The following is a 17,824-nucleotide window of genomic DNA, read 5'->3' as shown; positions in this document are numbered from 1 at the left end:
GGATTTGTTCTGTGTTTTCCAATATGAGATTAGAAGAGGTATGAATCCAAGCTCCATGAGAACAGGGACTTCATTTTGCTCAACACGGTATCCTAAGAGCTTAGATCAGTGCTTGGCACAGAGGTGGCATACAGTAAAGATTTGCTGAATGAATGCATGTAGGTGAAAATAGAAATGGTATTTTACCAGCTACCTTAAATATCAGATTATGTTTTCCTTCTACTGAACATAACTAGAAAAGTGCTTTTAACTGCCTTTAGCTTTTTTTGCTTTGGCTTAAGTTTTAATCATTCTAGATAATTTAAATTTAATACATTTAAATCATTCTTTTATTTCACCCTTGGTTATCTTCTATCTTTGTTTTTCTGTACTGTAAATATGTGAACTTGTGGGGAACTCCTTGTGTGGCCTCTTGAGTGTCTTTAGGTTCCTTTTCTCTTTCTTCTTGAATAGCATCATTGGTGACTGGCAGATACTGTTTTCAGAGTCTCTTAACATGCTGCCTCTTTCCCTTTTAGTGTTTCAGACCTACAGTTTTGCAGTTTTCCTTCCTAAAGTTCTATGTACCCTTCTGTGAGTGGCATTGTCCTTCCCATTGCTTGTATAAACTGACAGGAAGATTATACAGTTACCTTCCTTTATGAATCCTAATACTTCTGCTTGTTATCCAAACTTCTTTAGTGAATGGAATCAATTGCAGAATTCTCTACCTTCTAGAAAGGCAAAAGCTCATTGAGTCACCAAGTAAATAATTTCAATGTATTGCTTTTAGCCAAGAATAAGAATTCCTGCAGATAGCGGTATAGTAGAAGCTGTCTGTGCTTTGTAACTAGCTTGCTTCTGGCCTGATTCGGTAATCTGTAATCTGACTTCTCCAAGTCTTATTAAAATCCAATTTTAAAGAAAATTTTTATTTTATAATAATCAAGTATATATAAATAAGCTTTGGTAGTTTTGAGACATAATTCTTTTACCTGCATCCATTAATGCTAAACTTCCGCCACATGCAGATGCCATAGAAGATGATCCTAAGAAAGAAAAATACTTGCTTTAATACTGATTTTTTTAAATGTAGAAAATTGTTACTATTGGTTATTTTCTTACAAATACTCATTTCTAATGTAAATAGTCAATATTCTTTCCTTCTTTCTTTTTAAAAGTATTTAAGGTAAGTTTTCCTAAACCACAAACTACAGAGGTGCACAGTCCAACATGATAGCCATTAGCAACATGTGGCCATGAAATTTAAATTATCTGAAGAAATTCAGTCCCTCAGTTGGACATTACAGAGAACTTACATCATCACAGAAAAAGTTCTACTGGACAGCAGAGCTAGAGATTCTAAGAAACCTCCCAGAAGAACCAGCATGCTTCTTTTGATGCTTAATCAGAAGGCAGTTAAAGATACAGGGAGCTAGCTCTCTCACTGGGACATAAGCCATAGCCTAGTCACATCCAGTAGAGGACAGAAAGTCTTTAGTTTAAAGTCTGAACTTTGGTGTGTTTTGTTTTTTGTTGTTTAATTTCTATGACCATCTGATCCATGTCTGCTATGTTTGAGAACCATGTGACCTTTCTCCCTTGTACCATTCTTGCCTTGACCTGCAGACTGATTTTTAATTTAAATTTGACTTTTTTTTAGTCTAGCATCTCTTTGTGATATCTACTTCTATCTGAAATACATGATAATACATGATAGGTGTCCCCTGATTAATGGATCACTGTATTTTTTTTCCTCTTCCTCTCCCCAAGCTGGCTTTGCTGTATGGTTTGTTTGTAAAAATAAAGAAACAGATATCCTAAACTGGACCTATTGTAAAAGATACATAAAGAGAAATATTCATTTTATTTTGCTTTCAAAATACCTCATTAGCTAAGAGACTCAGACAAATACATGATTAAAAACATTTTTCTCTTTCAGTGGGTTTGGGCACTGCAGTAATAAATATAATGTAACATTATTTATGAAAAGCTAAGACTATAACAGGGAGCTGAAAAGTATAATAGGGAGTCTGTTCTTTCTGACTAGGAAAAATGTATTTCAAAACCATACCATTTGACTCTAGTACTTCAGATGTGACTCTTATGGTGAAGGGAAAATCTTTAGGAATAACGGGATACAAAGCTTTCTCAGCAAGAGCACCTAAATCAGAATAGAAAATATATAAGCAAAAGAATGTGCAAACTCTCTGTAAGAATACACATAAGTTTACAGATTTGTACTTACCATGACCAAGTTCTCTTCTGTTTACACCAGTGACTTTGCCAATTTCATTAGTTGCATAAGGAGGAAACTTAAAAAAAACAAAAACAACCACATATGTAAAAAACCGACATGGAAAGACATCCCATATGTAGTACCAAATAATAAAATAAGTTATAGAACAATACAGTCTCATTTTTATTAAAAAAAAAAAGTACACTCATATATACACAGAAAATGTCTGGACATCTAAAACATATACCAGATTGCTAAAAAATGCTGTTTCTAGTGTGTATGTGACCTGGGTTGTAAAATGGATGGTTATGGGGAATTACACCATAAATTTCTGTGATGTTTAAATATTATATTTTTATAATACAAAAAAATACACATTTATAAAGAAATGGTGGGGGAGGATATAGCTCGAGTGGTAGAGTGCATGTGCATAAGGTCCTGGGTTCAATCCCCAGTATCTCCTCCAAAAATAAACAAATAAATGAACCTAATTACCCCCCCACCAAAAAAAGGAATGCACGTTGAGGAAACAGATCTTTTCCAATAAGGATTTTACTTTATCCAGAGGTTGCAAGCTGTTTTATTTGACCAATATGTTGTCTTAAAAGAGTGTCAATTAGTTGCAGTAAATAAAAAAATTGGGAAATTTCTGATAAAAATCTGGAATTCCAGTATCTTTAACAAAATATTTTTAAAAAGGAAGATAGAACATGAATCTGATCAAGCCCCTTCTTTTAGCTGTCATTTAACAGGAGACAGAAAGACACAGGGACGTGCTGACTGCATCATGAATGTGCAAACAGCAGTACCCAGACTGTGGGGAACGCTACAGGTCAGGTTCTAGGGCTTCAACGCTACAGGTCAGGTTCTAGGGCTTCAACCGATAAACCGTAAAGAAAAGAATGTAATGGAGGGGAAATGGACAAGACTACACTATAGTATATAGGGATGTGCAACAGAAATGCAAGGAAGTGACTACTATAAAACTTAACTAGAGTAGTCACTTTAAGGGGAAGCAGGGTATTGAGACTGGGAAAGAAAGCATGGAGGGGCTTCTGGGGTAACTGGCAACATTCTATTCTCTGAGTTGGGTGGTAGTTAGAAGGGTGAATGCCTTATAAAATTCACTAAGTCACCTTTGTTTTATATGGTTTTCAGTATCTGTATTTTACTTTATGATTAAAAGATTTTTTAAAATGGGATAATACAGCAATAACAGCCCATTTCCTTCTTCTGCCCCTCCCTCATATCTTTTCCCAGTAAAAAGGGCACGTGCTGCATTTTTCGCATGTGCCTTTTTTAAATACTGCCATGTGCTCTTCAGCTCTTGACAAAGGATCTGTGCCTTATCAATTACAGTTCCTTTCTGGCTTCTGTAGCATCTTGATATATTTATTTATATTTATAGTATTATAATTTATATATATAGTATTATATATATTATATAGTAAAATATTATATATTTTTATTTATATAATATATTATTTATAGAACAGGATATTTATAACAGACTCAAAACCTGTCAAAATCTCCAGATTTATGGATGTTCTCTAACATATTTTCTACATTAAATGTTCTCTATTAATTACAGCAGAATCAACAAAATTGAGATGTGGGAGTTTTGGGCAGCCAACAATGGTCACTTAGAAAACTTGCTACTTTACAATAGCCTCCCAGTGTGTATGCTTCAAATACTAAAATTAAAGTTCTATATGGTGGTGGTGTGTCTGGTCCCTTAGGGTCAGTTGTGAATAAACACAATCACAAGCTCAATTATATATAATATTTCATATAAAGTAATTTAATATTAAATACTTCAGTTCTTTTACTATTAATCAAGTGAGTAAAAATATGAACATTTAAAGGAACTAAAAGGGAGATGGTGATTGTTAGTTAAGGTATTTGAAAGGCCCCAATTTGTCTGACACACATGTGAATGGGTAAAATTCTTTCCTGACTAAAACAATATTCTCTACTATACTTTAACTTTTATATATGACTCAGAATAGGAAGTTATATCTCTCTAAATCCCTTCTATACGAATTTAAAATAACAGTGCCCGAATCCACATTAACAGATATTGATAAGACTAGCATAGTAAAATGTTAATGGTAGAACCTAGGTAGTGGATATCCAGGTATCCACTGTAAGATTCTTTCAACTTTGCTATATGCTGGACATTTTTCATAATAAACTACTGGGGAAAAATTCACCTTACCTCATAATGCAGCATGAAATTTTTATCTTTTATCCCACTACAAACAAAAAGCATAATATTAAAAAGGCATCATCCAGATACAGATATATTCAGTAAACAACTAAAGAAGTTGTAATGGAATTTTAAAAACAACTGGGTATTAAAGAGAGTTGGTCTGAAACTGAATGCTAGAAGAATTAAAAGGATGAATGTCAGAGACAGTATTTTTTTCTGGGGTTTATGAATGAATTCTACACAGATTTAAGAAAGTAATTTTGCTTCACATACAAGCATTTAAATATCCAGATTTGAATACTAAGACAGTAAACATTTTTAAGCATTAATAACTGGTGAGAGAATCCTAAACATTATAAACACATTAGTTAAATCTCAGAGTTATGATCTTTCTCCTAGTCAGGCATGTGAAATGAAGATCAGTAACTGAAATGATATAGCTGAGAGCATTGAGGAGATCTGACAGGGAAAGATTTTCTCAGGGTTTGAAACCAGATTTATCTTTAACAAGGAAAAGATAAGCACATACAGATTCTTCCCACAAATAGTGTCCCCTTTGGGTGGGATTACAAAAGACACCTCTGTGTACAGGATTTAGAAATTCCTGGGCTAGGGATGAATCTGCACAACCATAAGTTACAGCCTTGGGAAAAGAATTCTGACAACCAGACACCAGAAGACAAAAGGAATCACAGATGTGGGGGGCTAGAGAGCCAGCTAGGTAGGGATCACTGGTCTAGTACTTGGCACTTTAAAAGATGAAGAAACCAAAGGCCATCATGATTGAGTGATGTGTACCCCTTCATTTACAGAGGTTATAGACCTAGGACTAGAACAGAGAGGTAACCTTGCCAAGTTCAGGAACTTTCTTAAGAAGCTGTGTTGCCTCCTAGAAGAAAGGAGTCAAAATGAGGAAGAGTAGGGCAACCAAGTTTTGGCCTAGATGGGAATTTAAAATGCAAAGTGTAAGAGAAGAGCCCCTCCGCCACAGAATTATGATTATGATGAATATTAAACTCTTATTTATATAGCTGTATTGTTATTTTTTATTAGGTACATGAAAAGCAATTAGTGATGCTATCCTGAAGATACTGAGGATTATTCTCATCAGTTGGGAAATAGAAGGAGGGAGAAGAGGGAGGCAGTCTTCTGAGACCCTTAATAAAGGAAAGGGAAGAAGCCCTGTAAGGCACTGAGGAAGATCTATGGCTGTGAGTCCCAGTAATGCAGTAATGCTGGTGGGGACTGAAGTGTAGATTCTCATCATCTAAAATTATCAACCTGATTTTGCTGCTGACTCTTTAGGAATGGAGGAGGATAGCCAAGTATTTTTTAACACAAATTGAAATATGCCTTGAGATTAGATAAAGTTTTTTTCATTTAGCAACCTCCAGATTCTTTTTAGGCACTGGGACTCTTGCTTATTTATTTGTTCTATTTTTTATAATAATAGAAAAACCTATCCATTCAAGATTACCAAGGAAATCTGTCCAGGAGAATGGTTCTAGAGACAGAGAAGAAACTAAATGTAATCACTAAAAAAGAATTAAAAGCTTTACCAAAATCTGTTCTAACAAATGAGTTAGGAGACAATACAGCACACTAAAAAAAAACAACCCCTTGAGATCACTGTTACATAAATAGAAAAATGAAGTACAGAGATACAGGTTTTAAAAAGTAATAGTGACTAATAATATACCATGTGACTTATATACTGTAATATCATAACCAAAAAACATAACTTACTTTATAGCTGTTATAATTCGGTCTGACTTAATGCTGGATTCTAATGAATCAAATGTAACAGTACAAAGCACCTAAAAAAGAAAAAAAAATTCCTCAGACTTTAATTTACTAACAACAGAGGTGAAAACTAAAAACATTTGAAAAACCCACTTAGCTCTTAAGGAAATGAGATAAGTATATTCTATCCAAAGCTTGCAAAGGTACTTAATTAACACAGTAAACATTTATTCATTCTATAAATATTAGAAATTATATATTTATACATTATAAATATTATGTGTAAATCTCAATAATCCAAAGGTCCAATATCACACAGACTACATATATAAAGCACTGTACTAGGAGTGATGGGGGAGGACAGGAAGAGGAATATTTCCAAAACCTGACCATAAACGAATTCTCAATAAAGGTTCAGCCAATAATACTGCCTGCTTTAAAAAAAAGAAAAAGTCAATCTAAGAAGACTGGAGGGACATAATTCAGAGACTACAATGTAACACTCACAACATCCCAGATACAACCTACCAAAAAAGAGAAAAAAAAGGAAATAGGGCCTATTCTCAAGAGAAAAGACAATGAATAGAGACTGACCCTGAGCTGATTCAGATGTTGGATTAAGAGTCAAGGATTTTTCAAGAGCTATTATAATTATACTGAATGACATAAAAAAGAACCAATAGACATAATAGAACTGAAAAATACATCATAATGGAAAGAGATGGCAAAAGTCAGTGAACATGAAGATGGATTAGTACAAATTGCCCAATCTAAAGAACAGAGGGCAAGGGGAACAATATTGAAAAGACTAACATAAGCACTTGCAATCCCAGAATGAGAGAAAAGAGGATGAGATAGAAAAAACATTTGAAGAAATCACAGCTGCAAGTTTTCAAGTTTGATGAAGGATAAAAATTTACAGGTTTAAGCTCAAGAAATCCTTAGTAGGATGAATAATAAGAAAACCATGCTTTTCATAGTCATACTGCTGAAAACCAAAGACAATCTTGAAAGGACCCAGAAGAAAGTAAGTAACATACATGGAACAATGATTTGAATGAGCCCTGACTTTTCAGAAAAAAAGGAAAACGAAAAACAGTAGAACATTTCTTAAAGTGGCAAAGGGAAAAAAAAGCATCAACTCAGAATCTATATCCTGGTAAAAAGATTCTTGTTAAAAAAAATAAAGGCAAAATAAAAGCATTTTCAGAAAAATGAAAAATAAGAATTTGTTGTCAGAAGACCCACAGGACAATACTAAAGAAGTCTTATCAGAGTGAAGGGCAATAATATTAATTGGAAACTTGGATCTTTAGGAGGAAATAAAAAGCATCAGAAATAGTAAATATCTGGGTTAATATAAAAGACTATCTTTTTCCTCTAAAGTTGTAATGTTGCCTTGTGAGTTTTTAAAACATGTAGGTGTAACTCATAAGACAACTACAGCATAAAGGAGGGGCAAATGGATCTAAATGGTTGCAAATATCACTAATTTTGTGTGAAGTGGAAAAAATTAACAATAAAAACACTGAAAAGTTATGGATGTATTCTCTGTAGTAGCCAGTCAAAAATAACACAGAGGTATAGCAAAAAAGCAAATAGACAATTTTAAATAGCCAAGACATGGAAGCAACCTAAATGTACACTGACACATGAATGGATAAAGAGGTGTGTATGTATATGTATATATATGTACACACACACACACACAATGGAATACTACCCAGACATAAAGAAAGAATGAAATAATGCCATTTGCAGCAACATGGATAGACCTAGAGATTATCACACTAAATGAAATCAGAGAAAGACAATTATCACATGATAATACTCATATGTGGAATCTAAAAAAGTGAGACAAATGAACTTATTTACTAAACAGAAACAGACTCACACACAGAAAACAAACTTATGGTTACCAAAGGAGAAGAGGAGGAGGGATAAATCAGGAGCTTAGAATTAGCAGATACAAACTACTATATATATATAATAGATAAATAACAAGGTCTTACTGTATAGTACAAGGAACTATATCCAATATCCTTTAATGATTTATAGTGAAAAAGAGTATGTGTGTATACATATACACACACATATACACATAACTGAATCATTATGCTGTACACCAGAGACTAACACAACATTGAAGTAAATCAATCAAACTTCAATTTAAAAAAAGCAAATGGACAAATTAAAATGGAGATCTAAAAAGAATACTCAATTAATCCAAAAAGAAGGTAGAAACTAAGAACACAAAAAAAGAGGAGCTAAACAAAAACAAATAATACAATTACATACTAAATTCAATCAATCATTAAACATTAAAGGACTAAATAAATGCTACAGTTGGAATGTAGAGATTGTCAGGATGGCTAACAAAAATATGCAAATAAAAATAACTTAATCATTTTTAAAACTTATGAAAAGGCATAAAAGAAAGCCTGAATCAAAGGTGACAGACCATATTTATTGTAAAGACTGTGATTTAAGTTGTAAAAATATCATTTCTCACTCATTCCATAAACTCAGTCCAATACAAATCTAAATCCTAGAAAGATTTTTTTTTTAGGACTTGATATAATACTAAAACTTAAAGGAACAAATGTACCAGAATAGCTAAGACAATTTTGTGGGGAGTGGAGGAAGAATAAAAAGGGAAGATTTCCCTTTTAGATATTAAAACTATAATAATTAAAAACAGTTTGACACCAGCCCAGGTAACTCAAAGAACAATGGAAGAGAATATAGTTCAAAAATGTTTTTATAAACTTTGAATATGATAAGGTAACATTACAAATCAATGAGAAACAAAATAAATTTTTAGTAAACAGCATTGCAAAACTGGCTTACTCTGGAGCTTTCCACCTTACACCATGTATAGGGATAAACTCCAGGATAGATTAATGGTCTAACTTTAATAGCTAAAACTAGAAGGTTAATAAGAAAAGCAGGTGCATAATTTTGTGACTTTGGGGTAAGGTAGGAGTTCTTAAATAAGACTTTAGAACTAAAGATTTCAGGTTCACTGTAGACATATATAGGCATACCTCATTTTATTGCACTTCACTATTGTGTTTAACTTTAGCTATTCTCAGGTATTGTGTTTTTTACAAATTGAAGGTTTGTGGCAACCCTGCATCAAACATGTCTATCAGTGTCACACTATGGTAATTCTCAAAATTTTCAAAACCTCCACTAGCAAAAAGGTTATGACTTGCTAAAGGCTCAGATGATGGTTAGTACTTTTTAGCAGTAAGTATTTTTTAAGTTAAGGTATGTACTTTCTTTTTTTAGACATATCATACACTTAATAGACTACAGTATAATGTAAAATAAGCTTTATATGCACTGGGAAACAAAAAAATTTGTGTGACTTGCTTTATTGTGATATTTGCTTTATTGTGGTGGTTTGGAACTGAACTTACAGTATCTCCAAGGTATGCCTGTAGTGGGCTACCACAAGCAAAATTAAAAGGCATACGGTAAACAGGGAGATAATACAAATAAACTCTGGTTACTGAAAAGGACTAATATTTAAAACACATAAGAACTCACTGAGAAATAGCATGAAAAAGACAGTAAACCATATTAAAAAAAAAAGAAGAAAAAACCGGCCAAAGGATCTAAGCAGATAATTCACAAAAGAGCAAACCTGAACTAGGGCTACCACTATTCTCAAGTCTAGGGACGCTATCTTTGTGAAAAGAGTGCCCTGGAGGTGTGCAGCCCCCCACGGTATGGTTTATACAATTATGTTGATTGGCTGTCACATAAAGAGATGTTCACCCTCACTCATAATGAAGGAAACGCAAACGAAAGCAATGACATACAACTTGGTACCCATTAGATGGGCAAAATGAGTAATTAATATAATTAAAATTAAGCATAATACCATACACAAAACAATGCATACACATATATGTTAAATATAAGAGAACAAGTGTCTATGTAAAGGAAAAGAATAGCACTGAGATTCAGGCTAAATGGAGAAAACAAATGAGGACCTTGAATAGAACAATAATGACAGTATGTCATAAACTGAGGAGTATGAATGACTTAATTTTGTGTCCCTAAGATTAAAAGAAAAATATAATAAAAATACCAGATAATTATAGAAAGTGCAAACTAATTTACAGTGCCAAAAGCAGATCAGTAGTTGCCTGAGGAAAGGGAGCGGAGCAGGAAGTAGGGACTAGGATAGAGAGGGACTAGACAGAGGGATGGGTAGAGAGGGACTAGACAGAGAGGGACTAGGGTAGAGAGGACTAGATAAAGAGGGACTAGGGTAGAGAGGGACTAGACAGAGAGGGACTAGGGTAGAGAGGGACTAGACAGAGAGGGACTAGGGTAGAGAGGGACTAGACAGAGAGGGACTAGGGTAGAGAGGGACTAGACAGAGAGGGACTAGGGTAGAGAGGGACTAGGACAGAGAGGGATTAGAAAGGGACTAGGGTAGAGAAGGACTGGACAGAGAGGGACTAGGGTAGAGAGGGACTAGACAGAGAGGGACTAGGACAGGGACTAGGACAGGGAGGGAGAGGGACTAGAACAGAGAGGGGCTAGATAGAGAGGGACTAGGGTAGAGAGGGACTAGGACAGAGAGGGACTAGACAGGGATTAGGACAGAGGGAGAGGGACTAGGAGAGGGACTAGGGTAGAGAGGCATGAGGAAACTTGGGGGTGATTGATACGTTCATCATCTTGACTCTGGTTTCCCAGCTGTATACATGTGAAAATTTATTCAACATTCATTTTAAATATGTGCAGTTTCTTGTATGGAATTATACCTCAAAAAAGCTGTTAAACATATTTTTTAAAAAATCAGATATAAATCTGAATAGATAATATATTCCATATGATAAAAACCTACAGCATCTATGTAATATACTTCTATTAGAACTAATTAAGCAATCCTGAATCAGCAAATAATCATAGTTTTTAAATATATATTACCTGTGTTTGTCCCCTTTGAAATAATGCTGATCCATGAAGAATTTTAAACATATCTACCTCACAATTTATCTTCCTAAGTGAAGTCAAATCTCGACCATCACATCTATAATAATAAAGGAAATAAGTATGTTAAGACAGTGGTGGAAATCAGAAAAATCACACATTATCTCTTGATCCCTACTAGGAAAGTTCTCAACTCAAACTGCACATCATAATCACCTGTAGGACTTTAAAAAATAATATAGATACCTGAGCCCCATCCTGAGTCCCAATGAATCAGAATTTCAGGGACTGTGACTCACACACTTTTATGTTAAAAAGCCCTGCAGGCAACTCTGATATGTAATCACAGCTGTGAAGCAATGCTCTACATATGAGGCCCACAGAAAGGCAGTCAAACACATCTACACAATCCACACACTTTTAACAGGTATTCATTTATAAAAAAAAATTATATAATTCTTTGTTGTTCACTTGAAAAACACCAGTTCCTTGCTTTGAGCCACTTGACACTTAAAAGGCAACTTGCAGAGAGCACATGCTTCAATTCCACCAAAAAAGGATACGTTTACCTTTTGTACTCATTCAAAATAATACTTCTAAAAACCTCCTTTGCAGCAACATTGAAGGATTCAATTATTTCATATGAATCTACTTCTGGAAATTTTTCTATAGAAGACAAACAAACCAAAACAATGATTTTCTCTTTCTAGAAGATATCTCTCTTAAGTTCACAGTATCAAATCAATTACCAAGGGAGTTGACTGAACATTTAGACCTCAAAGTAGGTAAATTAAATGTTCTCAAGTAGGAGAGACACAAGTATTATACCTTAAATGCATTGTTACTGGGAACTTAGTTTGCTGTTTACCAGAATAATGCTTTGAAATCAGCTCTGTTGAGTTGTTACGTGACAAATTCAGCCAACCGTATCATGAGAAGATTTAACTGACATTTTTAAAAGTAGCCTCCTTCTTGCCTTAGGAACTCTAATCTTAGTCCACAAATACAGGAATAACTTTCTTTATATATTACAAATCCCTACTGACTGTTTTATCAAGTTCTTTCATGACCCAGGTACTTCATACGTTTTTTTCTTAATGCCTTTAAATCTTTATAGCAATTTATGAGGTAAATTCTATTATTATTAAGCCCATATTACAGAAGAAAAAACAGGCCTAAAGAGGAGCAAACTGCCTGAGATCACACAGGTAGTAACTGACAGCAGTGACTTGAATACAGATCTGTCTGCCTTAGCTTATAAATAAGCTACTTTACCCTACCAACTGATTTATGCCAAGTTTTAGGCACTGTTCTCTTAAGCATTTGGTTTATTAAATATAACTTTAAAGTAACCAGAACATAAGAAATGGCTACAGAAAGGGAGATAAATATTAAGTATTAATGTCTTTGTAAGGCAAGAATAATTTTAAATATTATACTTTAAAATGAACTTTTATGCTTTAACTGGGTTGTACTTAGGAAAATAATTAATAACAAAGCATTTGAAATATCCTATGAACTCAGAGAGTGATGAAGGTATTCTACTAAGTATTAATACAAACACAAAATCACTTTTCTTTTTAAATAAGGCAACAGGTGTTATATAATTTCTCATTCTTAATGATGGAATATAGTGAGAAGAGACCAAACTTTTTCAATGGGAATTATAGATAATGGCCATAATACCAATGCTAGGAGCAGAATTTTTATCTTAAAATAAGGTACTTATTAAGGTGAGAGGATATTTGTTTATCAGCAGAAAAATTAATAAGAACTTTATGTCATGCTCAGTGCACATTCAGTTTGTATGATCGATATTAAACAATAAAATCCTTTGTTTAATAATTTCTAGAGGGCTAGATTCTCTAAAATCTAAATTTTATAACTCCACATCTTAACAATAACAACAGCATCAGTCAACATTTACTGAACACTTGCTATGTGCCAAGCACATATGTAAATGACTTATTCATTTAATCTCCATAAACCATATTATTAGTATTGCAATTTCACAAATTAAGAACTCAAGAATATTATTTTTATTTATTTTTTACTGCTTTCTTGATTTTATTTTAAAAGTATACAAGCTCACAAAACCAGAGCAAGTTTTTGGTTTTTTTTTTTTTTAAACCAAATCGTATTCTTAGCAAATTTCAAAATCTGTACCACATTTAAGCCAGAAACTTGAAATACAAAAAAATCATTTTGAAACTGACAGTATCAGTTCTCTACTTGCATATATGAAGTGTCAAAATACTTCTCAGTAGTACAAGTGTATTTATCACAAAAATTCACAGGGATGAGGATAAGTGAGTCAGCAAATTATGGTTCTCTTAACACTTGTGTCATTAAATAAGTTAGTAGAAAACACAGGAGAACTCAAGAATTTTAAAGAATATCTTTTATGTTTTCAAATGACAGGATTCAAGGATACCCATATTGGAGTTATAAGGGTTTGATCCAAAAAAGATCAGGAATATCTGACATTCAATATTTACTGGAGCCCACTCTATGTCAGATGCAGTGCTTATTACCCCATTCATAGAAATTTAACAGTAACCTTGGGATGTATCATTATCACAAGTTTACTAAAGATAAAACTAAGGAGTAGTGAAAATAACTGATTTCTTCAAGGTCTATATTTTAGGACTATAATTTTAAAATTATTATTTTCTTTAAATTTTTTTAAATAATCAAATTTACCTTTTAGTTGTTCCTCTGTATCTAATCTTATCTTGTTAATAGCTTCATCTCTGGAAATCTAAAAGAAAGTTGAGTTTCAGTTATTATATATACATGGCAACATTTAACATTTCTATTTTAAAATATTTTTAATTATTATACAATTACATATTGTAATAGTAATTGGATTTCTCTAATGATAGTATTCTTTAAAAGACTGCAACTGGTTACTGATTTGTAAGAAAAATTACCTATTTAATTCATTCAAAAATATTTACACACTTCCCTAAAACTTGTATATAATCAACAAAGAGAACAGAGATGCAAACAGCTAGGTTTTTATTTAGCTTTCTGTTTAGAGATTTTTCATAAAAAAGGACTAATATTCATAAACAAAATTAAGTTATAACAAAAAAGAAATCCCAGAACAATCATATAAGACAAAATTCAGGTATACCTACTTTATCATGTTCATGATCTGTAAAAACTGCATAGAGTTTTTCCATGGCGAATCTATTTTAAGCACAAAATAAACATCAGCATAATATCTGGAAACACTAGGCAGTGTCTATTACAAACAAAACTAAAATAATAATAATAAGCTAAAATATTTAACAAACATTTCATAAAGAAGTAAAAATACATATTATTGCTCTGTAATACTGCTTATCTTTACTATTTATAACATGATACAGAACACAAATTTCTTTCTTCTCACCTCTTAGGGGAATCACTTTTTCTTCCTCTCTACCCATACTGTTTCTTTTCTGACCTGTTCCTTTTTTTCTGTTCTATACATTTTGGCTGTTATCGCAGGCACCCCTTTTGTTGGGGACAGTGTATATAACTCTTTAATCTCTGAGTGATAGATGGGAGACTCATACTAAGGGAAATATTAACTTTTTCATTTCTTTCAAATAAAATGAAATAATTTTCTGGTCACTCATTCAGAAATTTACTGAGTGCTTATGTGCAGGCATATTATGAGCACTGGGTGTATAGTGGGTGGTTATATTTCTTCTTGAGAACCTCAACAGTTTCCTTAGATATTCAAATCTTATGCTTTATACTTTTTCCTTGACACAGAGATATGAAGATTATCTGAATCTTGACCAACAAACTCACTCTCCCTTTCCTTTGAGATTCAAACTTGGGCTCTTGAAGAAGGATGTGAGTTTATCCTTTTTAAAACATCCGAATGGTATTTATGGAAATGATTCTTAAAATAGAAGAATGCTGTAAGAAGTAATGGATGGACAGTGCTTCCATGAAAAGGTTTTTTTCTGAGATGAAATTAAATTTGGTGACAATTTCATATTTTCTTTTGTACAGATGTTCTTACTTATGAGCGTGTTTCACAATGTCTGGTGAAGGGATAAACAACTTCTGAGGTGTCCTCTTGGTAACACCAATTTCTTTCACCAGCTGCTGGATGCCCTGAATTATTTGTTGTGTATATTTTACTCCCACTTTGATAGCATGGCAAAAGTCCTGCTGCAAAATATTCTCTGCAGAGGCTTCCAACATGACTAAAGGGGGAAAAAAAAAAGACAGTCATTGAACCTTCACCAATATAGCATTTTAAATACCATGACATGACATTAATACTACAGATCAGTTTTATTAATCCACTTTTTTGATTTCTTTATTCAGAATCAACATAATTCCAAAATATAAACAGCACTAAATGAATAAAGAAACCTTGATATTTGAAATTAGGTTTATATTCTTTATAAATTTAATGAGGGATTAATCATAAAAAATGAAACAGAAAAGAAAATAAATTATGCATACTTCTTTTTTATGACAGCTTTACATACGTAATTCAAATACCATAAAATCTACCATTTAGTGTATACAATTGCATTTATTTTTAAAATGTATTTTAAAATGAAATTTTAAAATATCAGCATAGCAGGTGTCCAATAACTGTTTCCTGTTTTACAATTATTTGATGTGACATCCCACTTAATTCTGACATTGTTACATTGTCTAATTCTCACACAGGTGGGGAAATCTTTGAAGTGATATTGTTTCAAGGAAGCCAACTACAGGACCCTAGTTACTACCATAAAAAGGTTGTTTTTATGGTTCTGTAACAGTAAAACTCCGGTATAAAGCAGGAAAGCTCCAAAGTAAGGGTTCTAGCATGGTATCTAGCTAAACTCTAATATTCAGCTTTTGCTTTGGTTTCTACAGGGCTGAACAGACTCCTGCCAACTTGCGTGTCATTTCTGGCATTTCTCAACTTGTCCAAAGTCAAAGATCATGTAACAGTTAACCATCATAGTTATCATCATATCTAATATGTTTAACCACATCATATTGTCATTAAGATTTATTATTATCTAAAAAGTCACTTAAAGGTATAATCTAGAATGAAAAAAAAATCTACTTATGTGCTTTATATATTGAAATTCCATTAATCATTTGAAGCAGAACTGTGAAACAAAAGGTCTAACATTTGTGTCACTGGAGTCCTGGAAAGAGACAAGAGAGAGGGCAGAACTGAAAAGTAATGGGGTGAAAAATAGCTGGAAACTTCCTAAATTTGGCAGACACAAACCTACAGATTCAAGAAGCTGAGTAAACCTTACATAGCATAACCCAAAGAAAGACACATCATAATCAAACTTCTGAAAACCAAAGACAAAGGAAAAAATCTTGAAACCAGCTGAGAAAAATGACACCTTACACACATGGGAAAAGCAATTCAAACAATAGCAGATTTATCATCAGAAACCATGCCAGAGAGAAGAGGCATATTTTTCAGGTGCTGAAAGAAAAGAACTGTCAACCCAGAATCCTATACCTGTGAAAATATTTAGGAATGAAGGAGAAATGAAGACCCTTAGATGAAGAACTAAGAAAATATGTCACTCTAAAAGAATGGCTAAAGGAAGTTCTCTAAATAGAAAGGACACAATAAAGGAAGAAACCATGTTAAGCAAACCATGGTAAGACCATGTTAAACAGAAATACAATACACTTCCCTTATCTTGAATTTTCTAAATTGTTTGATGGCTGAAGCAAAGCAAAAATCTTAACACTTCCCTGTTGTGTTTCTAAAAGTAGAGAAACATTAAATAAATATATTAAACCAGGGGAGAGTAAAGGGAGGTAAGGTTTTAATTCTTCACTTGAGGCATGAAGAAGCTTCATCTTATACCATGATATTGAGATAGTTACATCCTTTTTCTTATCTGTATTCCCAAGACATCATCTCTCACTTTCACAGAATAAAATGGAGATTTTAAAACATGCATTTAATGTAAATTATACCTAAGTAAATTGATTTTAAAAAGATAATATGAGAATATGGTAAAGAAAATGAATATTACTCACATAAACTTTGTTTTTGTAAGTTTTTATTTTTAAAGTGCTTTATAAGAAAACTTTTATAGTTTTTGAGTCTGTAGAACTATGCTGTTGAATATAACTACTAGTCCCATATGGCTATTTGCATTTAAATAAGTTAAAATTATATAAAATTAAAAATTCAGTTCCTTAGTTACAAGCTACATTCAAGTACTCAGCAGTCACATGTTCAGATATAAAACATTTCCTTCATTGCAGAGTTCAACTGGACAGCACTGCCATAGAGGCTAAAATTTTAAACAAAAAACTTGTCAAAATGGTTGCTCTAAACTTAACCACCTTCAGTAGTTGAAGATTAAAAGATTTTTGAGATATACTGAAGCTATGAATTCTAGATACAATTTTCTTCTGAAAAATTATTATTATTGTTATACTTTTTCCTGAATTATATCCTAGTATACACAGAAAGGTTAGTGATTTTACCAGTTGAAAACAAGCATCTAAATGGCTGCTGAAGTAATCTAGAAGCTGACAGCATACAGAAATTATTCACCCTATAAGGCTATACTTTAAAGATTCAAATTATTAAAAATTTTAATAATGAAGTAGTAGCAATTACTTTTTCATATTTTTGTATCCCAGAAGTTCCATGATGATGGTACTTGACTTGTACCCAATATTAACCTTAACACATG

At 32.8% G+C, this 17,824-nt stretch overlaps 1 protein-coding gene and 2 long non-coding RNA genes across 6 annotated transcripts in view; 2 read left to right on the top strand and 1 right to left on the bottom strand.

Moving 5' to 3' along the window:
• The window catches only part of LOC140685688 (uncharacterized), a 261,132-nt gene that overhangs the window by 21,831 nt on the left and 221,477 nt on the right, over positions 1 to 17,824 (top strand). The window lies entirely within an intron of this gene.
• PNPT1 (polyribonucleotide nucleotidyltransferase 1) overlaps positions 1 to 17,824 on the bottom strand; it is a 39,281-nt gene that overhangs the window by 13,303 nt on the left and 8,154 nt on the right. For all 3 annotated transcript variants that reach the window (XM_072937728.1, XM_072937730.1, XM_072937729.1), the window contains exons 9-18: positions 15,154 to 15,340; positions 14,273 to 14,324; positions 13,833 to 13,890; positions 11,699 to 11,795; positions 11,127 to 11,229; positions 6,177 to 6,247; positions 4,437 to 4,473; positions 2,228 to 2,294; positions 2,054 to 2,143; positions 975 to 1,028 (exon numbers count right to left, since the gene is read on the bottom strand). In XM_072937728.1, the coding sequence (XP_072793829.1) occupies positions 975 to 1,028; positions 2,054 to 2,143; positions 2,228 to 2,294; positions 4,437 to 4,473; positions 6,177 to 6,247; positions 11,127 to 11,229; positions 11,699 to 11,795; positions 13,833 to 13,890; positions 14,273 to 14,324; positions 15,154 to 15,340 (816 nt within the window). The remainder of the gene's footprint in view (positions 1 to 974; positions 1,029 to 2,053; positions 2,144 to 2,227; positions 2,295 to 4,436; positions 4,474 to 6,176; positions 6,248 to 11,126; positions 11,230 to 11,698; positions 11,796 to 13,832; positions 13,891 to 14,272; positions 14,325 to 15,153; positions 15,341 to 17,824) is intronic.
• On the top strand, positions 6,767 to 15,126 carry LOC140685692 (uncharacterized). Its single transcript, XR_012059015.1, has 2 exons — positions 6,767 to 7,200; positions 14,898 to 15,126. It is a non-coding gene; the product is annotated as an uncharacterized lncRNA (long non-coding RNA).

The sequence above is a fragment of the Vicugna pacos genome, chromosome 15, assembly GCF_048564905.1.
Source record: "Vicugna pacos chromosome 15, VicPac4, whole genome shotgun sequence".
Classification (NCBI taxonomy): Eukaryota; Metazoa; Chordata; class Mammalia; order Artiodactyla; family Camelidae; genus Vicugna; species Vicugna pacos.
This window is presented reverse-complemented; position numbering and strand designations above follow the sequence as displayed.